The sequence below is a fragment of the Salmo salar genome, chromosome ssa27 (assembly GCF_905237065.1).
Source record: "Salmo salar chromosome ssa27, Ssal_v3.1, whole genome shotgun sequence".
Classification (NCBI taxonomy): domain Eukaryota; kingdom Metazoa; phylum Chordata; class Actinopteri; order Salmoniformes; family Salmonidae; genus Salmo; species Salmo salar.
Window position 1 is genome coordinate 26,155,001 of NC_059468.1, and position 25,951 is coordinate 26,180,951.

The window sequence follows — 25,951 nt, forward strand, 5'->3', positions numbered from 1 at the left end:
CTGTCTCTGTCTGTATGTCTCTCTCTCTCTCTCTCTCTCTCTGTCTGTATGTCTCTCTCTCTGTCTGTATGTCTCTCTCTCTCTCTGTCAGTCTTCACCTTCTCTCTCTTGCTTTCCAGTAATCCCATTCACTTTATTCTCTCGTCTTCACTTTCTGAAACTACAGCCATATTCTTCCTCTATACCTTCTCTCTATGATGTCAATGCCTTCCTGTTATTTGATTTTTATTTTCTTTAAGAGAGACCACACAACACTACGTAAAGAGAGACCTAAGACAACAACATAGCAAGGCCGCAACACATGACAACACAGCATGGTAGCAACACAACATGACAACAACATGGTAGCAACACGACATGGCAGCAGCACAGGGTACAAACATTATTGGGCACAGACAACAGCACAAAGGGTAAAAAGGTAGAGACAACAATACATCACGCAAAGCAGCCACAACTGTCAGTAAGAGTGTCCATGATTGAGTCTTTGAATGAAGAGATTGAGATAAAACTGAGTGTTTGTTGCAGCTCGTTCCAGTCGCTAGCTGCAGCGAACTGAAAAGACGAGCGACCCAGGGATGTGTGTGCTTTGGGGACCTTTAACAGAATGTGACTGGCAGAACAGGTGTTGTATGTGGAGGATGAGGGCTGCAGCAAATATCTCAGATAGGGGGGAGTGAGGCCTAAGAGGGTTTTATAAATAAGCATCAACCAGTGGGTCTTGCGATGGGTATACAGAGATGACCAGTTTACAGAGGAGCATAGAGGGCAGTGATGTGTCCTATAAGGAGCATTGGTGGCAAATATGATTGCCGAATGGTAAAAAAACATCTAGCCGCACGAGAGCACCCTTACCTGCCGATCTATAAATTACGTCTCCTTAATCTAGCATGAGTAGGATGGCCATCTGAATCAGGGTTAGTTTGGCAGCTGGGGTGAAAGAGGAGCGATTACGACAGAGGAAACCAAGTCTAGATTTAACGTTAGCCTGCAGCTTTGATATGTGCTGAGAGAAGGACAGTGTACCATCTGGACATACTCCCAAGTATTATCAACAGTAAAAAAAACTCTGAAATGTTTAACTGCAACCTTCTGTAAATTATGGTGCGTTGTGGGAAAATTGCTGTGTTTCAAATGGTACTGTAATTCCACCCCACAGAATACAGTGACGTACTGTATCTTTGTATCGCCACAAATGTTTTGACCACTAGTGGGTACATGGTATTGTTGATTCTGTCTCATTAACATATTGTGAGGCGTGCCTTGTAAAGAGGCTCTGTTTGTTGTACCTCTGACCGATGTGGTTATAGTGCCCCGTCAATTTAAAATGTATTGGAGACAGATTAGAGTTTATACCTTAAAGGGTTGAGAATTTGGTCATGATCTTTTGGTCTGTTTTGCCCTGTAGTCGTTTCCAGACTGGAAGCCTTATTTTAAGGCCTCTAGAATTTCTATGGCCACATGCACTGTTCATGACACATGACATGCACTGTTCATGACAACTGTTCACACACCTCTTGTTGGTGTAGAGAATTTTGTAGGTTTATAGTTTATTACTTGCAATTCTACACATGTTGTCATGGTGCAAAGAACATTTACAGTTTTAAAGCAAATTTTCGTGCAATTCTATACATTTTGCCATGTCTAATGTGTATTCATGTGATATTTGGTGACAAAAAATGACAACAGTATCTATGGGCTAAAAAACCGAAATAAAAAAACGTTAGCTGACATGGGCTAATTAATCTGGACATTTCTAACAAGTTATAAACAGCTCTCTAAGGTATGCAATGACTAACTAATTTTGAAATGGCACCTTCTACCTTCTACCTTCACCACATTCTACTATTACAACTTTCAAGAGTAAGTTTAAAGCCGGACTGAGTTCCTGCCGACCCATCGCCCCCCACAGTTTGGGAACCACTGATATAAAACACCAAATATTTATTAATATGCTGTAATGTGTAAACACTTTATCAACCAGCCAACCTGCTTGCACCAATCACTTGTAATTGCAGTAAAATACTGTGAAATACAACCGCTACCCTCAATAAATGTCATATAATTTACTTTTTTACATTATAATAGTGTACATTTTATGGTACTTACTATGATACCGTATTTATGTTACAGTAGGTGTACTGTAATATGAAATACAGAATTTTACTCGCCACGAGCTGCCTGTAAGATACTGTTAAATTCATGGCAACCCCTTCACCCCATCCATCCTTCTCTTCTTTCATACTGATAGCGGATGGTGGTCTGTTCATGTAGGTTTGTTTGGAGTAATAACATGGGAGAGGATTCAGTGGAGGGACAATCCCTGCTTTTAGACATGCAGGCCGTCACAGTGTAGCTAGTAGACACTTCATCTGCCTGCAGGATGTTCCACCGTAGAAGTGTAATTTTTGATGTGTTACATCACCCAGACCAAAGAGGGCCTATAATGCACAGCAATTCTAAATGTAACTCTATCACCCAGGCATCTGAAGGTTCCCTTTGACAAAGCATACACAGACAGACTGACGGACGGACGGACGGACGGACAGACAGACCATAAAAGTAGTACACTATATAGGGAATAGGGTGCCATTTGGTAAGCAAGCATAGACACTGCTCTGTTTGTAAAGCAACAGACTATACCTTGTCTTTAATTCGAATGATGTGTTCTGGACACAGCCAGATCCCACTGCCCTAGGATCACTTTGTGATCCCTCTCAGTTCAAATAAGTGTCTCATTCTCATGTCTGTGGTATAAGTGCCAAGTAAGAGAGACAGAGAAGCTGGTTCAGACCTTGTTCAGTCTTGCCATTATCTAAGCACAGCCTTATCAATATCCACTAAGGCTGAAGTTCAATGGAGCTCACCAGATTTTCCTAAGTGTATTTGTTTACAAACCTACATCCCCCACATGTGCATTTAAACTTAAAACAGGAAGCATTTACTCCTGTGAGAGAGGGGTAATAGTACTCCATAACCATTGAATTAAGCCCTGTGTCGTTAACCCTTGAGATACCCTAGGAAAAAAAGACTTTGGATACGATAGGTCAAAGAAACCAAACGTGTCTGATTGAAAGAATCGGGCCCTAATCAACCTGCACACCTTTTGTTCAAAATGTCTGCTTGTCTTATCACAACCACGGCAAACATAGTCTACCTCCATTGATTAGTCATTACCATGCTAGGCGGAATGATACAATCTGATTACACCCCCAATGAGGATAACTGAGCTCAGAGAGAAACACTGAGAGGAAATTGTTCCTTATTCGTCCTTTATTTCCGTGTAATTTCAGGACATTTTTCTCTGGGTGAATAATGAGGTGGTCATTATGTCGTCTAGCCTCTCAGAGGTTCAATCTGCTGTTTTATTAGGCGCTTGGCAGCGCTACAGGAATACTGCACAACAGGTGGAACCACTGAGGTCTAGGAGCTCTGTTTTCGGCGTAATTATCTCCAAATGTTTATAGTCGTTCATTTAAATGTTGTATTCTTTACATTTTTTGTACATTTTTTCCGGCTTGTACGTAGCCATTAGACGGCAGCTAGGCTAGGTTTTTTGGGGGCGATCCAGACGCTTTAAAAGGCCATCACCCATAAATTCACTCTGATTCTGTTGTGTTTACGACGGCAACAGATGTGAAAAGGATTCCATGTCTGCATTTTTACTAAATTAAGCAAATATTTATGAGTTTGCGGATAATTTGAATGAGTCTGTGTGTGGGTGGGAGAGTTGTTGAGGGGGGGGGTTGGAGGAGAGGACTACCTTGTTCAAAATGTCTCTCATCCTTTGGCTGAGAGCACCTTATTCCTTCTCATAACAGGCCCAATATATTGTGTGGTAATCACCAGTGCGATCCAATCATGCAGTCAGTATTACATCTTACAGAGGACTTGAAGGCTGACGTAGCGGCTTAGCAAGCCATTTTCCTTTTTGATCTAAGTCATTACTTCTTGTCTCATAGCAACAGGAATGATTGCTATGGAGATGATTGCTATGGCGATAACAGGAAGGAATAAAGAGATCTGTTTTTAATATAAACACACCACTGATGACATCAATCAAACGACAAGGCAAGTTCTAAAGCTTCATCTCAATGATGGCTCAGGATCTAGTCCTATGTAGAGAGGTTTGGAGAGGTGAAGAGAGAATGGAATAAAATACTACAAAAAGAAAGAGGAGCAAAAGACATAGATTAGATGGGGAATAAAAAAGAGATGTGTTTTTAATATAAAATAACCTGAGATTAAATCGATGAAACAGAGCGAAGAACTGTTGTGGACGATATCAGGATGCATGTGGAGGTTAGGAGAGGTGAGGTCACAGGGGAAGGAGAGAATAAAATAAAATAGAGAAAGAGAAAATAGAATGTGAATTAGAGAGAGGGGGAATAGAACAAGAAGTAGATAAAGAGTGAAATAAGAGAGAGAAAGAGAGAGTGAGAAAAAGAAGAGTTAGAGAAGAGAGGGAGGGAGGGAGAGCGGCAGCAGAAAGAGAGAACGGATAGGTACTGTAATTAGGGAAGGATTTGACAACAGTAGAAGACTGCAGACAGACTGAGCAGCGCATCCAGAAGCCCTAGCTGTTGCATCATAACTCAGGTAGGAAGTATCGAGTTAACCCCCGTATCGTAGAGAAAAAACAGGCTCCCCTGTCCTGCCTTGTCTAGATTTATCCCCCATCCTCTCTCTCACTCCCTAGTTCCATCTGCAGCCCTCTCCATGAAATGCAGGATAGTGACAGATGGAGGGGATCATCCTTTCTTCATTCTCACATCTCCCTCCTACCTGCCTCTATCCCTTTCTCCTTCAGATATGATGAACAGGCATGTCATAACATATATATATTTTTTTACCTTTCTTTAACTAGGCAAGTCAATTAAGGACAAGTTCTTATTTTTCAATGACTGCCTAGGAACAGTGGGTTAACTGCCTTGTTCAGGGGCAGAACAACATATTTTACCTTGTCAGCTCAGGGATTCAATCTTGCAACCTTTCGGTTACTAGTCCAACACTCTAACCACTAGGCTACCTGTGAGAGGGTGTCATGAAAACTGAAGTGGGTACATGGAGGATGATGTTACAGTCGTCTGTGCAAGGGATGTCCAGATACTCAAAGAGAAAAATAGACGTTTAGTAGAAAAAATGGTTTTTCTATTAAAATTCCACATATTTTGGTGTTAAAGACCCATTGAACATGCCGATTGGCACGTGTGTTTTTCTGATGCTCATTAGAAGAATGAGATTTCATTCTTGGAGGTGTGTTTCCTGATCGACTCCGCATTTGGTTAATGATGCTTGTCCCCCAAAATCCCCAGAATGAATCTAAGATAACTCACGTTTTTGTTGCACAATTTTACATCTAACTAAGGTGTTTGGTACAGTATTTCTTGTTGTCTTACGTAAACAAAGTTGCAGCTGCTGGTCAGGTCTTTCTCACTGACTGTGCTATTGGATAGAGAGCAATCACAGCAGCTGTTCACCCCATGTTAGTGGGAAAAAGGACATCGTCAAATTAAAACCCAGCCTTCATTTACCCGTATGTTCCAAACTCCGGTTTAGACGAGAATGACTTTATCACAAAACAAATCCTATTTACACGTTGTAGTCAATTTTGACACTAGAGTAATTCTTTCTGACTCATATTGATGCCACGTGGCTCGTTTTCAAAGGGATACATTGTTTTTTAAAGGCAGTTGCTCTTTAAACTCTTTACATCAGGAAGTGAAGAGTCGTAATAGCTCCCAGAGCTGTTGTCTCAGCTTCAGCTCAGTAGGCTAACTGTTTCTAGAGGCAATGCCCCAGGTTCAAAACCCTGTTCACTCATAAAGGCATCCTGCCCCAGGCCAGCCTCAAAGCTGCTTCTCGTAACTCAGTAAAAGTGTTTGATTGCCGGTGATTGTGCATCAATCTCTATGAAAATGTCCATGAATTATAATCCACACAATAATTCAAATGTCCTGTTGGTGCAGGATTATTTTCCTGATGTGGGAAACAGGTCAAATTAAGATCTGTACATGCCAAATGCTTTGGTTTGCTTTCATAAAATGTTATGTTAAATAATATACTGTCATATGTAGTGAAGGTGAGCATTATCAGTAAACTTTTCTGAGATCTGAAACATTTGATAGATCCCTCATAACTGATATGATATTATCTCAGTGGTCTAATGTGGACACATGCAATGGGTCTGGTTGCTCAATATGTAACACTTTTGAGCTAATCTTTAGGAAATTGCCTCTGTTGTTCAGTGTAGTTATATTAAGCAGTCACCCATGGAATAGGATTAGACTTATTTTTCATTTGGTATGTTTTATAGGGTGATGCCATGAGAGGTAGGAGGTGAAACTCTGGGTATTCCATGAGTAAAACAGCATGAGCTTCAGCCCCTGTTGACAGCTTACCTGGTGGCACAGGGAAACGATTTACAGGCTGCAGTGTGTGTGTGTGTGTGTGTGTGTGTGTGTGTGTGTGTGTGTGTGTGTGTGTGTGTGTGTGTGTGTGTGTGTGTGTGTGTGTGTGTGTGTGTGTGTGTGTGTGTGCGCGCTTATGCATGTGTGTGTATTCCTGTATGTGTATGTGTGCGTTCCTGCATGTGTGTGCGTGTTCACACATGTCTGTGTGCGAGAAAGTTAGGATGCGGGGGATCTGTTACACTGAGGCATAGCGAGACAGGATAGGAGTCTTTCACAGGCCCCTAATGCATCCTCCCACCTGATGTGCCAGACATCTCTGCACTCTCTTCCCTGACCTCTATTCCCCACCGCCTCCTGTACCCCTCCTGTAACAGTCCTGCTCTGCTCTCTGCTCAAAACACATGTGTTCCATGCAAAATGGCACCCTATTCCCTAAATAGTGCACTACTTTTGACCATGGCCCATAGGGTTAAAAGTAGTGCACTACTGTATATAGGGAAGAGGGTGCCATTTGGGACAATATATATGGCCACCGAGATTCTCTACACAATATGTTCCCTCATGGCTTTACTTTGGCCTCTCTCTCTTTCTCCTTAACTGTAGACCCCTCTCCTCACCCCTTTGACTTTCCCCTGTCCTTTGTTCCTCACCTCACCCTTCATCTCTTTTTCTCACCTTTTCACCCATTATCCCTTCTTTTGGCCCTTTAAGTAATATATCATTTCATGCTCTTCTCTAAGGTTTTGCTGCACACACACACACACACACACACACACACACACACACACACACACACACACACACACACACACACACACATACACACTCCCCATATTTACCCAGAGCGAGCAGAGCAGGGTGGTGTAGGGGTGGAGGGGTGGAAGAGAGGTGAGTTTGGAGCTGGCAGGGTCTTCTTACACACCCAGGACTTAGAGCCAGCTGGTAATAAAGACTACCATTGATCCTGATGGGTGGGGTAAGACTTAGCCTGAAGGACCACAGGCAGAGAGTTAGCTCTATACCCCGGTGGTCTTAGATGGCTGAAGAATTGTGTGTGTGTGTGTGTGTGTGTGTGTGTGTGTGTGTGTGTGTGTGTGTGTGTGTGTGTGTGTGTGTGTGTGTGTGTGTGTGTGTGTGTGAGTGTGAGTGTGTACGTGAGTGCGTGCGTGCGTGCGTGCATGTGGACGTGCTAAACTATTCTTGTGTGGACCAGGGGCCGGATTCATAAAACCTTCTTAAGAAGAAAATTCTTCTTAACTTCAATTTTTTTCCTTAACTATAGACTTAAGAAGAAGGTTAAGCAAAGTTGCTATTCCTCAATAAAGTTATTGGAAATGTTAAGTTTTTTCCTATGTTTCTTCCTAAGAAAGAAGAAATAGGTTTCTTGCAAATAATGCTATAGGATTTCTTCTTGGAAATGTACTTAACTTCAGGGCAGGTAAACCCTTGTATTGTGCAGACTGGGCCCAGGAGGTGAGCATTTTTAAAATACATTATAACTAAATACATTAATGTAAACCTTAATTTGAAAATCTTTTAATTACATATTTCACTACACAATGAATATTATAATAATCATTGTTGAAATTGTCATATAAAATCACATGATTACAAAGCTTAATGTATTGATTACAAAATAGTCAAAAACAGAATAATCAAACAGGAATATTTAGTGTTTCAAAGCTTACTATGATACTGTACATTAGAGGATGAAAGTTCTTTAGGTAGCTGCTAGAGAGAGGGAGAGAGAGAGGGAGAACCCACAGAGGCCCCTCAGAGATCGGATGGATCCTCTACATGTCCCTGACCATGTTCTACTGAGGAAATATCGACTACCGTGACACACTATCATGTACTTGGCTGACATTCTAAATGAAAACTTAAAAAGAAAGACTACGAGATCTTGCCATCTTCCAATCATTCTACAAATCATGACAGCCCTGAGATTCCTAGCATCGGGATCCTTTCAAGCCTTGCTTGCAGGGACAGTGGGTGTTAGTCAGTCCTCTGTGAGTCAGGTGGTTAATGCAGTGTGTGATGCACTGTGTCGTCATGTGTAAAGATTTATCAAGTTCCTATCAACTGCAGCTGAACAAATAAGCAGTAAACAAAAGTATTTTGAGGTGGCTAACTTCCCCAATGTCCTTGGTGCTGTGTGTGGGACCCATGTGGCTGTAAAGGTCAGTGATGATGACCAGCTTCTGTCAAAACATGTCTACATAAGTTGAGTTTGCACCCCACCAAAATGTGTTATTTCAGTAGGCCTTATAAGTATCGGATGTAGTCTTACCGTTTCTCCTGATATGGTCCACGTGATGAGGAGGACATTTATGTTAATCGAAAGAACTTCCACTCTATCAATGTGCAAGTTGTCTGGAATGCAACACTGTCCTTCACAAATATTGTTGCCAAATGGCCCGGGACACACATGACTCCTTCATTATATCAAATTCAGCCCTGGGAATCAAGTTTGAGGAAGGTCACATTCCTGATGGATGGCTATTAGTAAAATAAATCACAAATCAATAACCCTTTATTTACTCTAACTGATACAGTGGGGGAAAAAAGTATTTAGTCAGCCACCAATTGTGCAAGTTCTCCCACTTAAAAAGATGAGAGTCCTTTGACAGCTCTTTGGTCTTGGCCATAGTGGAGTTTGGAGTGTGACTGTTTGAGGTTGTGGACAGGTGTCTTTTATACTGATAACAAGTTCAAACAGGTGCCATTAATACAGGTAACAAGTGGAGGACAGAGGAGCCTCTTAAAGAAGAAGTTACAGGTCTGTGAGAGCCAGAAATCTTGCTTGTTTGCAGGTGACCAAATACTTATTTTCCACCATAATTTGCAAATAAATTCATTAAAAATCCTACAATGTGATTTTCGGGATTTTTTTTTCTAATTTTGTCTGTCATAGTTGACGTGTACCTATGACGAAAATTACAGGCCTCTCTCATCTTTTTAAGTGGGAGAACTTGCACAATTGGTGGCTGACTAAATACTTTTTTCCCCCACTGTACCTGTGGGAATTGTTTTGTGGTCCACAGGACACTTAAAATAGTGTTGCTTCTTATGATATCAATTTGCTACTTTGTATGTTTGGGGTTTTAGGTGATAGTGGCTATGGACAAAAAAAATGGCTCATGACACCAATCCTACACACTAACAACGATGCAAAAGAGAACTACAATCATGCTCAGATGAAAACGAGGAGTTTAGTAGAGAGATCTATCGGAGTCCTAAAATCCAGATTTTATACAACCCAGAAAAACATGCAAGATCATAACTTCAGCATGTATCTTGCACAACATCTACATACAAAACAGGATGCCACATCCCAATATACCTGACATTCCACCAGCTGTACCTGACTAGGATGTTGCCGCTGACCACAATGCTGCTGGAAAATGCAATGCTGGCCTACAAACAAGAAATGACCTCATAAGGAGGTTATTCAAATGACAAATCTTCAAGTCTTCTGTACTTCTCCATGGCAAACGTCTCCTTCTCCATGGCTAGCTTTTCCTTCTTCACGGCTAGCTTCTCCTTCTCCAGGGCTAGCTTCTCCTTCTCCAGGGCTAGCTTCTCCTTCTCCAGGGCTAATCTCTTGCCTTCCACCTTCAGCAGCTCCTCCTGCACCCTGCGCGTGGCCGTGACCTCCCCCTGGAGCGTCCTCTGTACAGCCACCATCTCCTCCACACCAGCAAGCCTCCTTGCCCGGGGTGGCACTGTCTCGTACATTGGGGTGTCATGATAGATAAGGAGCTGAGACAGGTGCATCTCCTCTGTGTCTTCAGTGATGATCTGTTGAGAAAATACAATGAATCTGTTATGGGAATGATATGTGTTGTAGGCCTATTATAGAATAATAATGAACTTATTCAATGAGAAATCAAACAAACACCTACCTCTGCTTGTTCTTCTGTCGTATGATCATGATGATCCATGGCTCCCACATCCAGGCTCAGAGGTATATGGATAAGGTCTAGTGTTATTTCTGGAATGTCAAACACATCATGTCAGCATGACAACAATGTTTAAAGAGCCGTAGGCTAGATACCATTAGCTGCACGACTGGATACTTTTGTAACCATGAACGTTTTCTTGCGCCATAGACACAGTTGGCTACCAAACAAGAAAATGTGTTAAACATGCATTATCTAGCTAGCTAGTAATTAACAGTATATTACAATATTCTAGAAGTGTTATATAGCTAGAGTTAGCATGTTAGTTTGCAAAGAAGAACTTGGCTAACTTAGCTAATGTTAACGTCGTTAGCTATGTTGGCTAAATAGCTAATGTTGTTGCGCGTTAGTTAGCTCGCTAACTTACCGGTCGCGCAGTCCGGGTCGATGCCCGACCGCAGTCCCTCTACCACCGTCTCTCCTATCATGGACAACACCTTCTCCTCCAGCTGGTCCACATGAATGGTGGATAGCCCTCCTCCAGTCTTCTTCAACTCCCTGCTTCTCTCAGCTCCCTTCTTCTTAGCAGCCGACTTGATGTCAGACCACTTCTTTTTTTACGGTGTCACTGTCCCTTGCCATACCCCCGATGGCAGAGACAGACTCGGCCAGTCTTGCCCATCCTCTCTTGTTGCTCTCTGCAGTGTCCCCGCAGTTATCGAGTCTCCCCAACAGCAACCTTTTCCTGGCTGCTATTTCCTCCACCATCACTTCAAGCTCTTGTTTGCTGAAGTTTTCATTGCACTTTCCTTGGTTATCCATTTTTGGTTTTGATATACATACATTTTGCCTCCAACGGTTATCTGATCTTATGTCATTTTGCTACACACTGAGTGTACAAAACATTAGGACCACCTTCCTACTATTGTGTTGCACCCCCTTTTGCCCTCAGAACAGCCTCAATTAGTCAGGGCATGGACTCTACAAGGTGTCGAAAGCGTTCCAAAGGGATGTGGGCCCATGTTGACTCCAATGCTTCCCACAGTTGTGTCAAGTTGGCTGGATGTCCATTGGTTGGTGGATCATTCTTGATACACACAGGAAACTGTTGAGTGTAAACCCAGCAGATTTCTAGTTGTTGACACACAAACTGGTGCGCTTGGTACCTACTACCATACCCCGTTCAAAGGCACATAAATATTTTGTCTTACCCATTTACCCTCTGAAAGGCACACATACACAATCAATGTCTCAATTGTCTCAAGGCTTAAAAATTATTCTTTAATTAACCTGTTTCCCCTTCATCTACACTGATTGAAGTGGATTTAACAGGTGACATCAATAAGGGATCATATCTTTCACCTGGATTCACCTGGTAAGTATGTAATGGAAAGTGCAGGTGTTCCAAATGTTACAAAACATTAGGAACACCTGCTCTTTCCATACAGCCCACTCGGCGTAGGTCTCCTAGGTGTACCTCTCGTCTCCCGTGTGTATATTGCCGGCAGATGATCATCAGCCATTTTCAGTACATACTCCTTAGTCCATTCATTAGTCTGTCTGCCTATGCCTCAAGATCCCATTCATATGGAGCTCACACACACACACACAAACACACACACACAGCCTCTGAGCCTGGAGCGTGGAGGCATTTCATCTCCTTCAGGGGGATTTGACCAAGATTTCCTGGCCCTTATTAAATGATAATCTCTCCCTCTCCATCCTGAGCAAAGAGGTAGGCTGCTCTCTCTCTCTCTCCATTTCTCTTGCTCTTTTTGCCAGCCGGCTCTGAGTGTGTGTGCATGTGCGTGTGTGTGCGTGTGTGTGTGTGTGTGTTTGTGTATGGGAGTATTACCATGCGTCCTGGCCTATCGGCGGTGGGTGGAGGAGTGTGAGAGCATTGGTGTGGCACACAGCTAATGGGTCAGGATGAAGACTAGTGACTTCTCTCTACCTACCTCTCCCTCTCTCTTTCTTTCTTACAACTCTCTTTTATTCCCCTTTCTCCCCCTCCTATCTCTCTCTTTAATTCTCTCTAGTTCTCACTCAGTCCGCCACGTGTCTCTATCTCGCTTTATTTAAGAGCCCCAGGTGGGCCATGACAGTGTGGGGTGTATTAACTCAGTCTTTTGATGGAGTGTCAACCCTGGATCAGTGGTATTCCATAGAATTCCGTTACAGAAAAACTGACTTTAAGGACTTTAGACTTTCCCTTCTGGAAGTCATTGTCGACTACGTGCGGGTCGGGAGATTTTCCAAACCGGCAGAAAAGGAATAGAACAATGGATTGCCTGTGCTTTACAGCCGTCTTAGCCCTCTGGTGTGGTGCTCTGAACCAGTTCATCCCTTCAGAACACAGAATCCACAGTAAACCCCAAGTCTCTACTTAGACTGGAACCAGCCAGAATGCGCTTGTGTCTTGGGTAGAGATGTGGCCATGAATGTATTTGAAATGTCTAAGGAAATGATGTGATGTTGCGAAATGAAATGGATGTCAGTATGTAATCCAAATTGACCTGTTGTAGTTCATGTCATGCAGTTAAGATAGCAATTTGATGGTTTGTGTGGTTTCAGCAATTTAAAACCAATTTAAACAATTTAAACTTGGTTACATGTGCTTTCCCTGCCTTGCCTCCAATGGTCAGTTCACATAGATCATGCACTCACCAGTTCTTAGCCTTTGAAACATAGATCTTTGAACAACCCTCTCCCCTTACAAATGATCAGGGAGAAGGGTTGCAATGTTTCATGTAACTTTCCCAAAAACCTCAGAATTCCTGGAAAACCTGGGAATATTGAGAAAGTCACAGAAAATGTGCAACCCTACTAGGGAGTTTACCTAGCCCTCCAGGCCCTACTCCACTGGTGAATGGTGAATGCCACCCACATGCAGGAACAACCATTCCACATTCGTCATCGTGCTGGGAGACATGGCACAGAGAACAGGAGACATAACACACACCACACACTCCTGTTTAAACAGAACCAGCCGTCTGGACAACAAGGCTACACTCCTGTTTCAACAGAACCACCTGTCTGTACTACTAGGCTACACTCCTGTTTCAACAGAACCACCCGTCTGGACTAGTAGGCTACACTCCTGTTTAAACAGAACCAGCCGTCTGGACAACAAGGCTACACTCCTGTTTCAACAGAACCACCTGTCTGTACTACTAGGCTACACTCCTGTTTCAACAGAACCACCCGTCTGGACTAGTAGGCTACACTCCTGTTTCAACAGAACCACCTGTATGGACTAGTAGGCTACACTCCTGGTTCAACAGAACCACCTGTCTGTACTACTAGACTACACTCCTGGTTCAACAGAACCACCTGTCTGTACTACTAGACTACACTCCTGGTTCAACAGAACCACCTGTCTGTACTACTAGACTACACTCCTGGTTCAACAGAACCACCTGTCTGTACTACTAGACTACACTCCTGGTTCAAAAGAACCACCTGTCTGTACTACTAGACTACACTCCTGTTTCAACAGAACCACCTGTCTGTACTACTAGACTACACTCCTGTTTCAACAGAACCACCTGTCTGTACTACTAGACTACACTCCTGGTTCAACAGAACCACCTGTCTGTACTACTAGGCTACACTCCTGTTTCAACAGAACCACCCGTCTGTTCTCTTTTTTCTCCATCACTCCATCATTTTTTCCATCCATACAACTAGCCGTCTCCCCATTCTCTTTTTCTCTCACTCTATTTCATCTGTTCTTTCCTTGACGTCTGTGGGTAATGGAGAATTGGGAGGGTTGAGTGTGTGTGTCAGTATTTCAAGGTATCGACAAAAAAAAGCAAGTCTTGCTTGGTCAGGACTTGGCAGAGCACAATAAAAGTATTCACACCAGAAATGTGCTGTGCTGAGAGGGAGAGGCTTAGAGAGAGGATAATGGGAGAGGGAGAGAGGGGAGAAAACAGTGCAGTCTGCCAGCACAGACACAGTCTAAAGGAGAGAAGGACAGGAACGGATCAGGTTGTCTCCTTTTCTAGATACCAGGACAAGATACCAGATACCAGGCCAAAGCTACAGCTAATAGACAATGTAAGAGCAAGAGTGTTTCTTGGTTAGGCCATGTAGTCAGGCAAAACTTTGGGCCCTAGTTAATTAAGAATAGAGACACTTCTAACTGCAATGATGTGAATCAAATTATGTCACTTTTGGTTGCATGATGCTAGGCCTTCATACTGGCCGACGTTAGTTCACTCAGAGGCAGAGGAAAGCTGGAAGCACATTGTCCTTTATAGGGATGTTTTTTTATTCTTTCCTACTCTCGATTACCTAATCAGCAGGTCATGTTGAGTTTAGGTGCAGCGACGGGTCAGGGGGAAAGCTATACCCTAGCTAGCTCTGTCTGTCTGCAGAATCTTTCTCTTTTGCTCTCTCTCTCTCTGAGTATATCTTTACCTTTACCCCTCAGTTGTCTACCTCATCGTTGTCAGGGGGAAAAAAGGTATGGCTCTGCCATAAGAATTCATTTCTCTGTCTGTTTCTCTCTCTTTTTCTCTCTCGCTCTCTTCTCTCACTCCCTGTGTACTACTGAGGTACAGAAATACAGTTGGCCCCTAAATGTCCCCATTCTGGACTGAGCAATGAGAATGACGGTGGCCTCCTTGGGGGTCCCTACACAGACTTTTACATGTGTGAGGTTATATGGATTAATGTCTTTGTGGCCAGTTAGCTCCACTTTAACTCTTAGGGAAATGTAGTAAGCTACACACACACACACACACACACACACACACACACACACACACACACACACACACACACACACACACACACACACACACACACACACACACACACACACACACACACACACCCTGCTGTGTGCATGTCTGGTTTAGCACTCAGAACACAGCATGCAGGACTTCACTATGCTCCAGTGGGGTAATCAGTAATTCAAAACCCCCTTACCTGCCCTTTTTCCCTCTTCCAGCATCCATATCCTAACACTTTTTCTGTCTTCCTTTCCCGTTTTCCTACCATTTTCCTCTCTGTGTTCTCTCTCTTCACCCCTCCTCTCACCCCTCTCTAACCTCACCCCTCCTCTCACCCCTCTCTAACCCAACCCCGCCTCTCACCCCCTCTCTAACCCAACCCTTCCTCTCACCCCTCTCTAACCCAACCCTTCCTCTCACACCTCTCTAACCCAACCCCTCCCTCACCCCTCTCTAACCCAACCCCACCTCTCACCCCCTCTCTAACCCAACCCCTCCTCTTACCTCATCCCTCCTCTCACCTCATCTCTAACCTCTAAAATGTAGAACTAAGAACAGATATAGCCCTTGGTTCACTCCAGACTTGACTGCCCTTGACCAGCACAAAAACAACCTGTGGCGTACTGCCCTAGCTTCTAATAGTCCCCACAATATGTAACATTTCAGGGAAGTCAGGAACCAATACACACATTCAGTTAGGAAAGCAAAGGCTAGCTTTTTCAAACAGAAATTTGCATCCTGCAGCACTAATTCTAAAAAGTTTTGGGACACTGTAAAGTCCATGGAGAGTAAGAGTACCTCCTCTGAGCTGCCCACTGCACTGAGACTAGGAAACACTGTCACCACTGATAAATCCACAATAATCAAGAATTTCAATAAGCATTTCTCTACGGCTGGCCATGCTTTCCACCTGGCTACCCCAACCCCGGCCAACACCTCTGCACCCCCCGCAGCAACTGGCCCGAGCCCCCCCCCGCTTATCCTTCACCCAAATCCAGACAGCTGATGTTCTGAAAGAGCTGCAAAATCTGGATTACTACAAGTTAGCTGGGCTAGACAGTCTGGACCCTCCATTCCTAAAATTATCCGCTGCCATTGTTGCAACCCCTATTACTAGTCTGTTCAACCTCTCTTTTGTATCGTCTGAGATTCCTAAAGATCATGCCCCTCTTCATCCCCCTCTTCAAAGGGGGAGAGACTCCAGACCCAAACTGTTAAAGACCTATATCCATCCTGCCCTGCCTTTCTAAAGTCTTTGAAAGCCAAGTGAACAAACAGATCACGGACCATTTTGAAATCCCACCGTACCTTCTCCGCTATGCAATCTGGTTTCCGAGCTGGTCACGGGTGCACCTCAGCCACGTTCAAGGTCCTAAACGATACCCATAACCACCACTGATAAAAGACAGTGCTGTGCAGCCTTCTTCATTGACCTGGCCAAGGCTTTCGACTCTGTCAAGCACCGTATTCTTATCGGCAGACTCAACAGCCTTGGTTTCTCTAATGACTGCCTCGCCTGGTTCACTAACTACTTCTCAGATAGAGTTAAGTGTGTCAAATCGGTGGGCCGGTTGTCCGGACTTCTGGCAGTCTCTATGGGGGTGCCACAGGGTTCAGTTCTCGGACCGACTCTTTTCTCTGTATATATCAATGCTGTCGCTCTTGCTGTGGGTGATTTTTTGATCCACCTCTACGCAGACGACACCATTCTGTATACATCTGGCCCTTCTTTGGACACTGTGTTACCAAACCTCCAAACGAGCTTCAACGCCATACAACTCTCCTTCCGTGGCCTCCAACTGCTCTTAAATGCTCGTAAAACGAAATGCATGCTCTTCAACCGATCACTGCCCGCACCCATCCGCCCAACTAGCATCACTACTCTGGATGGTTCTGACTTGGAATATGTGGACAAAAATAAATACCTAGGTGTCTGGCTAGACTGTAAACTCTCCTTCCAGACTCACATTAAGCATCTCCAATCCAAAGTTAAATCTAGAATCGGCTTCCTATTTCGCAACAAAGCCTCCTTCACTCATGCTGCCAAAACTGACTATCCTACCGATCCTTGACTTCGGCGATGTCTTTTACAAAATAGCCTCCAACATTCTACTCAGCAAATTGGATGCAGTCTATCACAGTGCCATCCGTTTTGTCACCAAAGCCCCATATACTACCCAACACTGCAACCTGTATACTCTCGTTGGCTGGTCCTCGCTACATATTTGTCGCCAAACCCACTGGCTCCAGGTCAACTATAAGTCTTTGCTAGGTATAGCTCCACCTTATCTCAGCTCACTGGTCGCCATAGCAACACCCACCCGTAGCACACGCGCCAGCAGGTATATTTCACTGGTCATCCCCAAAGCCAACACCTAATTTGGCCGCCTTTCCTTCCAGTTCTCTGCTGCCAATGACTGGAACGAATTGCAAAAATCACTGAAGTTGGAGACATATCTCCCTCACTAAATTTCAGCGTCAGCTGTTAGAGCAGCTTACCGATCGCTGCAGCTGTACACAGCCCATCTGTAAACAACCCAGCCAACCAACTACCTACCTCATTCCCATATTTGTTTTTGTTTTTCTGTTCTTTTGCACACCAGTATTTCTACTTGCACATCCTCATCTGCACATATATCACTCCAGTGTAAATCGCTAAATTGTAATTACTTTGCCACTGTTGGCCTATTTATTGCCTTACCTCCTTACTTAATTTGCACACACTGTATACAGATTTTTCTATTGTGTTATTGACTGTACATTTGTTTATATCATGTGTAACTCTGTGTTGTTGTTTTTGTCGCACTGCTTTGCTTTATCTTGGCCAGGACTCAGTTGTAAATGAGAACTTGTTCTCAACTGGCCTACCTGGTTAAATAAAGGTGAAATAAAATAAATAAATAAAAACCTCACCCCTCCTCTCACCCTTCTTTATCCCCACCCCCTCTCTAACCCCACCCCTCCCCTGAACAAATTCCTATCTTCTGAGCTCTTAATTAAAAATAATAATACCTGTTTTCTGTGTTCTCTCTCTTTCCTTCCTTCCATTGCTCTGACTTCTGGCTCCCTTATTCCCCAAAGAGATAGAGAGGGCTCCCTTATCCCCCAAAGAGATAGAGAGGGCTCCCCTAGTCCCCAAATAGATAGAGATGGCTCCCCTAGTCCCCAAAGAGATAGAGATGGCTCCCTTAGTTCCCAAAGAGATAGAGAGGGCTCCCTTAGTTCCCAAAGAGATAGAGAGGGCTCCCTTATCCCCCAAAGAGATAGAGAGGGCTCCCCTAGTCCCCAAAGAGATAGAGATGGCTCCCCTAGTCCCCAAAGAGATAGAGATGGCTCCCTTAGTTCCCAAAGAGATAGAGATGGCTCCCTTATCCCCCAAAGAGATAGAGAGGGCTCCCGTATCCCCCAAAGAGATAGAGTGTTCCTGTCATGGAGCGCATGTCTGTCAATCCAGCATCACCTCTGCCGCTTTCAAAACAACTGGAAACTCGGAACTGGGAAATCTCAGACTTCAGTGAGTTCAAGACAACTGGGAACTTGGAAAAAACAAGCTCCGACTGGGAAAATACGTTTTGAGCGGTCATCCAACTCGGAATGCCAGAGAGCTATTCAAGAAAACTGGGAAGGGGCTCCTGGGTGGAGCAGTGGTCTAAGACACTTCATCACAGTGCAGGGGTCACTGCAGTACCTGGTTCAAATCCAGGCTGCATCACATCTGGCCGTGTTTGGGAGTCCCATAGGGCGGTGCACAATTGGCCCAGTGTCGTCTGGGTTTGGCCGAGATAGGCCGTCATTGTAAATAAGAATTTGTTCTCAACTTTGCTAGATAAATGTAAAAAGATGTGTATACTGTAGCTAAGAAAGTAAAACTAAGTTTATGTTGTGTAGTAAGCTGTTAGTAGCCCATGTGCCTCATCCTAATAATTTGGGCCCTTTCTCCCTCATAACTTAGCCTACTGTTCTGACTTGATGGTGCACATGTAGCCTACAGCCTTTTTTAAAGAAATGTCATCTTCAAATATTGTCAGAGCTTTCATTGTCTGCTTATATGCCCCCTTTATTTATCCTACGGTTCTGACTTTGTGTACAGGGAGAATACAGTAAGAATAGCCCATGTTCTGAATTCTGTCCCTGTACATTTCAAAAGTGCTAAACAAATAGTTATATTGACTATGTCTGTCTTAGCTCGCTCATTAAACATTTTAATCAAAATTACGGATTGCCTCTTATTCGCTCATCGTTCCCTTATGCCATAGTTTGTACATCTCAATTGTCAGTAGAAACCACATTTGTTTAAGCAAGTCAGCAATATCAGTTGTGTTTTTAAAAAAGGCAGTAAATGAGGCACAATGAATAGTTTCGCTGCCAGACATGTCTGATAACCTGGTGTAGAGTTGGTAAGGATTCACTCCATGGTGCTGTAAATAAATCTCTGCTGTTGGGACAACTTTATGTAGGCCCTAACAGTTTGTGGGCACTGTTTGTCACAATTATAGTGCAATTAATGTATTGTTTAGTGTTGTGTTGTGTAGTGGCTTTGCTGGCATGCATCCCACATTTTTGGGGGGAGTTTGCCCCACCAATTATTTACATGCTTAAATTGCCACTGCCCCCATGAGAAAGTGAGAGAGGGTTGTCCATAAATGGTGGTCATAATCATTACCACCCTCTGTCTAAAGAGGCTCATAGCCCCTACATCCCTCCACATAACCTGTCACACCCCAACCAATCAATCTTAGTCCTTCTTCTCTCAACGGTACCACAGCAGTGCCCAGAGGCAAAGAAGACGCTGGAAAATGTAAGAGTACTCAACGGGACAGGCAATGATGCGGTGTGTGTACCTAGTGGTTTGCAGTGAAAGTGTAAGTAACTTGCATCACGCCTCGGCAGGTCCCCGACAGCGTTAAATGGATAATTTATTTCTAATCATTCTGTTAAATGCGTAACCAGCTGTGAGGAATATAGGACCTCTTTTGTGGTTAACGTCTGGGGCCAATGTTTTCCTATGTAACACTTGGGGAGAGGGAAAGAAAGAGAGAGGGAGAAAGAGAGAAAGGGAGAGGGAGGTAATTTAGCGAAGCCTTCATTGGACTTTCCACTCAACGACTGTTAGTGCGACGACTGATAATGTGTCATACATCAAGCATTAGACACACACACTTACTTAGGCACACATACGCACACACTCATGGAGTACTATCACTCAAAACACACACACACACACACACACACTCAAGGGCATACACACACATTCACAGGCACAAACAAGCAAACTCATGGGTGGACACATGCACATGCACACACACAGTCACACACGCACGCACACACACACAAACGCGTGAATGGCCATACTGTTTCCCTCAGGGCTAGACGGTCATCAGCGAGTGATTATTTACACAAACAGTGGTTCAAACCGTGAGTAATGTGTTCAAAGAGACCACAAGCTGCGACTGCAACTGCAACTTGAGTAATATGTAGTCAGCTGAAACCGGAAGGGTGTTACGACCTGACTGCCACTCAGGATGATGGAGAGATTACCTCATAGTGAAAAGGTGATTCTCCAAATACAAACCCACATGCTCAACTTCCTCTCGCGCTCACACAAACCCTCCGACTCAATAAGAACAGTGTGTTAAGTCACCAGTGCGGTACAAATGGTACACAGGCACACACACACACACACTCTGTCGCGCACACACAGGCACATCCTACTCAATAAGCAGTCTGTGTGTCAAAAGGGCATGTCAAAATGGCTTACATACTGAACAACAGCTGTTTGTAAGACTGGGTGTGTTTGTATTAGTTTCATATGAGTGTGTGTAGTGTTTGTTTGGTGTTTACAAGAGCCCCTCTCCATGGGCTGCATTGTAATCATGCGGCTTGTAAAGCTATTAACACTGTCACTCAGCCTTGCCCTTGTGGGCTGTGTGTTTTTGCTTTGCCTACTCCCTCTAAGACTGGATTGATGTTTAGTTATACTACCACTAATTGGCTGAGAGAGTGGCATAGGAAAGTTCTTTTCAGCTGTCTGTGTCATGTTTCTATCTTCGGTTAAGAGTCAGCATTCAGATTGTAACAGTGGAGGCTGGTGAAGGGAGGATGGCTCATAGTAATGGCTGGAATGGAATAATGAACGTTCCATTAATTCCACTGCAGCCATTACAATGACCCGTCCTCCAATTTCAAGGGAGACCAGGTGCCAATGGATTGTAAGGTATTTCAATGGGAAGTAAGGTACTTAGGAAAAGGGCTTTCTTTCAGTATTGAGCTAAAGTAGAGCAGATTCACTAGGGCCTTACTGAAGTAGGGTGCTTCAGTTGCTGAGGTGAGACATTGGGTATTGCTTTGTGGTTGTGGTCTATAAGTTAATATGGTTATGCTCTTGGTTGAAGTTTGCCAATAGTGGACAGTTATGCTGTAATGTGGTTGAAGTTGAGATCTGGTTGTACACATGTGGTTGTGGTTAAGGTATGGTGAAGCTCTCCAGTTATGCCATGTGGTTGTGGTTGAGGTTTGGTCATGATCTCCAGCATTGTGATGTTGTAGTGGTTGAAGAGTGGTAGTGTTCACCAGTTATTCTACTGGAATAAAACAAACTTTTCAGGAAGTAAACCAGCCATATTTGACCATGAAATAGAAAGAAATGCCATATTTTACCATTGATGGTTTCTACATGGAACCCAAAAGGGTTCTACATGGAACAAAGAAGGGTTCTCCTATGGGGACAGCCAAAGAACCTTTTTGGAACCCTTTTTTTCTAAGAGTGTAGAGTCGTTAGATATTCAAATGTTTGCATCAACAAGTTTTTGGGGCTAATGTGTGTGTGTAAGACTGAGTGTGTGTGTGTCCCAGGCCGGGAGCAGGCTGGTGTGGCCAGCCACACAGGATTGCGTGAGACTTTGTCTGCAGAGCTTTTCAAGAAAAACATTTGATAAACAGATTGTGTGGTGGTTGTGGAGCAGCAGACCTGTGTGTGTGTGTGTGTGTGTGTGTGTGTGTGTGTGTGTGTGTGTGTGTGTGTGTGTGTGTGTGTGTGTGTGTGTGTGTGTGTGTGTGTGTGTGTGTGTGTGTGTGTGTGTGTGTGTGTGAGTGTGAGTGTGAATGTTCAGACGCCTGCAGGACGCTGGGCACAGTAACACTCGTCTACATTACTCCCACCACAAAACAACACACCCTTAGCCAAGAACCAACCACTGGGCTACCACTGTTCTCTCTCTCTCTGTCTTTCTCTCTCTCTATGTCTCTCTGTCTCTCTCTCTGTCTCTCTCTGTCTCTCTCGTGATCATGTTTTTCCTGGATTGGGCTATAGATCCAAACAGTATGAGTAGTGAGAGGAAGTCGGTCTTTTTCAGCGGGATTCTACATGCACACGCACACGACACACACACACGCGCACACACGCGCACACACACCAGACATGACTAATTACAAGAGCTTGGTGAAGGCTTTGAAAAACACAGCCTAACCTGGCTGTAGAATCAGACATCAACCACCAAATGATTTGCTCACCAGCACCAAACAACCACAGGAAAAGAGTGGAGCTACTAAACAGAACCAGATACGAACTCACCACACACGGTGATGGAGCGAACACCTTTTGAAGTACTTAGCACCGACACTTCCTTAGAACCCAGTGCTAAGAACCCAAATGCTGGGTCTCAAAAACTACACAGATCAAAATACAGAGTTTTGCAGAATAAGAACCAATATGTTCATTGATGTGATTTAATAAGTAGGTAAGCAGCACCCTTGAAGGCTTAAAACGCCCTTAAAATGGCTTTGGCCAAACTCTATCAAAACAGTTTAGTGTCCAAGGCTTAACGAGAACGACTTGACATATGTGGCAGTGTGGGCTCCTACTACTACTATACAAAGCTCTAGTCCTCCAGAAATAATATAAATAAAACACTACAGCACAGTAACACAAGTCCAACCACCAAACTTTGGGCTTCAAACCACCTAATGGTCGCAGTGCGAGCATCACTGTGAGGTCAAAAGCCCTCCTTCAGAATACCAGAGAGAACATAAAGATAGAAGAGAGGATGAGGGATGTGTGAAATGAAAGAGCGGAGGATAGCCAGAGAAGTGCAATGACGAAGGGAGCATATGGAACAAGGGATAGATAAAAGAGTGGAAGGAGAGGGTAGGAGAGCCAGCGAACTACCAGAGACTAAGGGCAGCTCACTGCTCAGAGTGCCTAGAGAGGAGCCCTGCAGTATATGCTTTGCCATACCTCCAAAATCGCGTCATTGTCACGCCTCCCTTGGAGGTCTGCAGAATTTTGTATTGCAAAAACGGTTTGAATGGTCCACTGGATCCCAGCGGCAAGATTTTAATTTGTTGTAACATCTTAAGAACCCTCTAAACACACGCCAATAGAAGGGCTGCTGTGTGCTATGTTCGTCATTGTTTTCCATCTGGGGAGTTGTTGTTGCCTATGCTAGTTTCAAGTGCTAGTTTTCAAGTTATCAAGTGTGGTCTACAGTCCGCAATTTATATTTATTGAAATTGAAAGTGGATTACGCTGTTAAAGTCAAAACGTCACAAAGGTGCTTTGCTACCATCTAAAATATTGTGAAGATTGCCCCTTATTTCGTTTTTTTAAGGGACCCAAAAACAGAGGCAGTGGAAGAACTTATTCAAGTAAGTAAAATTATGTATTATTAGCTAGCTAGTCACTTTTTAGGCCAGGGATCATCGACTAGATTCAAATTACAAATACTTTGTTGACTGAAAATTGACCGCAAGAAGCCCAAACAGATATAATGTTTGACTAAAATATAATAATTTCACATCCTGCTTACATTTGTATACGATCACGTGTCTCTCTATTATGAGTGGGAATAATTGGGAAGAGATTTCTGTGAAGATCTATGAAGTGAAGGTGTGGTTATCCCTGTTTCTCTGCCTCCTGCTTTAAGGAGGTGTAGTCCCTGTCTCTCTGACTCCTGCTTTAAGGAGGTGTAGTCCCTGTCTCTCTGCTTCCTGCTTTATGGAGGTGTAGTCCCTGTCTCTCTGCTTTCTGCTTTATGGAGGTGTAGTCCCTGTCTCTCTGTTTCCTGCTATATGGAGGTGTAGAAACATCAGGGTATTCTAGGGCAGGGTTGGGATTTCAACTTATGTCAATTCTAATCATTAGAGAGCTTCTGAAAACCATCAGTCGCAAAACAGAAACTACAGAGGAGGAAAAGGGAGGAGAGGAAATTGTCCTATTTTCACACCCTTGGATGCATCCACTTTATGCTTCGCACACACACACACACACACACACACACACACACACACACACACACACACACACACACACACACACACACACACACACACACACACACACACACACACACACACACACACACACACACACACACACACACAACCTCATCCAGTGGTGGTTTCCCTCTTGCACCTGATCAGGGTTCTGTAAATATTTGGTGGTGGTAACATGAGGATGAAACGATAAATTAAAGCAAACAGGCCCAGCTGAGCTCTGACAGGTCAAACAAACATCCAGCCAATAACACGTTAGCCCAGACCCAGCCCTGGCACGGCCACCATGGCACCTGGGTGGGTCCAAAACACACTTAAAAACATACAGCACACACACACATCCAGTAAACACACAAATGGACACATACAGTACACACACAAACACCCACACACACACAAACACACACGCATGGACGCTACACCTGGATGTTTGAATGACATCCTTGGCTGTCCTCCTGGAACTCAACTTAGGCCGTTGAACATTGAACACTGGCAGTAGAGTTCTAATACTTATCAGACCGACCCACTGACAGTAGAGTTCTAATACTTATCAGACCGACCCACTGGCAGTAGAGTTCTAATGCTACCTAGACCGATCCACTGGCAGTAGAGTTCTAATGCTACCTAGACCGATCCACTGGCAGTAGAGTTCTAATACTTATCAGACCAACCCACTGGCAGTAGAGTTCTAATGCTACCTAGACCAACCCACTGGCAGTAGAGTTCTAATACTAATCAGACCAACCCACTGGCAGTAGAGTTCTAATGCTACCTAGACCAACCCACTGGCAGTAGAGTTCTAATGCTACCTAGACCAACCCACTGGCAGTAGAGTTCTAATGCTTACCAAGACCAACCCACTGGCAGTAGAGTTCTAATACTAATCAGACCAACCCACTGGCAGTAGAGTTCTAATGCTACCTAGACCGATCAACTGGCAGTAGAGTTCTAATACTTATCAAACCGACCCACTGGCAGTAGAGTTCTAATACTAATCAGACCAACCCACTGGCAGTAGAGTTCTAATGCTACCTAGCCCGACCCACTGGCAGTAGAGTTCTAATACTTATCAAACCGACCCACTGGCAGTAGAGTTCTAATACTAATCAGACCAACCCACTGGCAGTAGAGTTCTAATGCTACCTAGCCCAACCCACTGGCAGTAGAGTTCTAATACTTATCAGACCGACCCACTGGTAGTAGAGTTCTAATACTAATCAGACCAACCCACTGGCAGTAGAGTTCTAATACTTATCAGACCAACCCACTGGCAGTAGAGTTCTAATACACCCACTGGCGTAGAGTTCTAATACTTATCAGACCAACCCACTGGCAGTAGAGTTCTAATACTTATCAGACCAACCCACTGGCAGTAGAGTTCTAATACTAATCAGACCAACCCACTGGCAGTAGAGTTCTAATACTTATCAGACCAACCCACTGGCAGTAGAGTTCTAATACTAATCAGACCAACCCACTGGCAGTAGAGTTCTAATGCTACCTAGACCAACCCACTGGCAGTAGAGTTCTAATGCTACCTAGACCAACCCACTGGCAGTAGAGTTCTAATGCTACCTAGACCAACCCACTGGCAGTAGAGTTCTACTACTTATCAGACCGACACACT

At 44.0% G+C, this 25,951-nt stretch overlaps 2 protein-coding genes across 2 annotated transcripts in view; one reads left to right on the forward strand and one right to left on the reverse strand.

Annotated features, from left to right (window-relative positions):
* The window catches only part of LOC106588826 (collagen alpha-2(VIII) chain), a 106,224-nt gene that overhangs the window by 53,953 nt on the left and 26,320 nt on the right, over positions 1-25,951 (forward strand). The gene's annotated exons all lie outside the window — the stretch shown is intronic.
* On the reverse strand, positions 9,858-11,134 carry LOC106588827 (myb/SANT-like DNA-binding domain-containing protein 4). Its single transcript, XM_045709222.1, has 4 exons — positions 10,991-11,134; positions 10,740-10,905; positions 10,316-10,404; positions 9,858-10,211 (listed from the first exon to the last, which is right to left on the reverse strand). The coding sequence occupies exons 1-4, from the start codon at positions 11,132-11,134 to the stop codon at positions 9,858-9,860; spliced, it is 753 nt and encodes a 250-aa protein (XP_045565178.1).

Coding starts and splice junctions, on each gene's coding strand:
- LOC106588827 (XM_045709222.1), bottom strand. CDS start 11,134: ATGGATAACCAAGGAAAGTGCAATGAAAACTTCAGCAAACAAGAGCTT. Junction 10,906..10,990: donor AGAGCAACAAGAGAGGATGG/GCAAGACTGGCC, acceptor TCTGACATCAAG/TCGGCTGCTAAGAAGAAGGG. Junction 10,212..10,315: donor CGACAGAAGAACAAGCAGAG/GTAGGTGTTTGT, acceptor TTTTCTCAACAG/ATCATCACTGAAGACACAGA.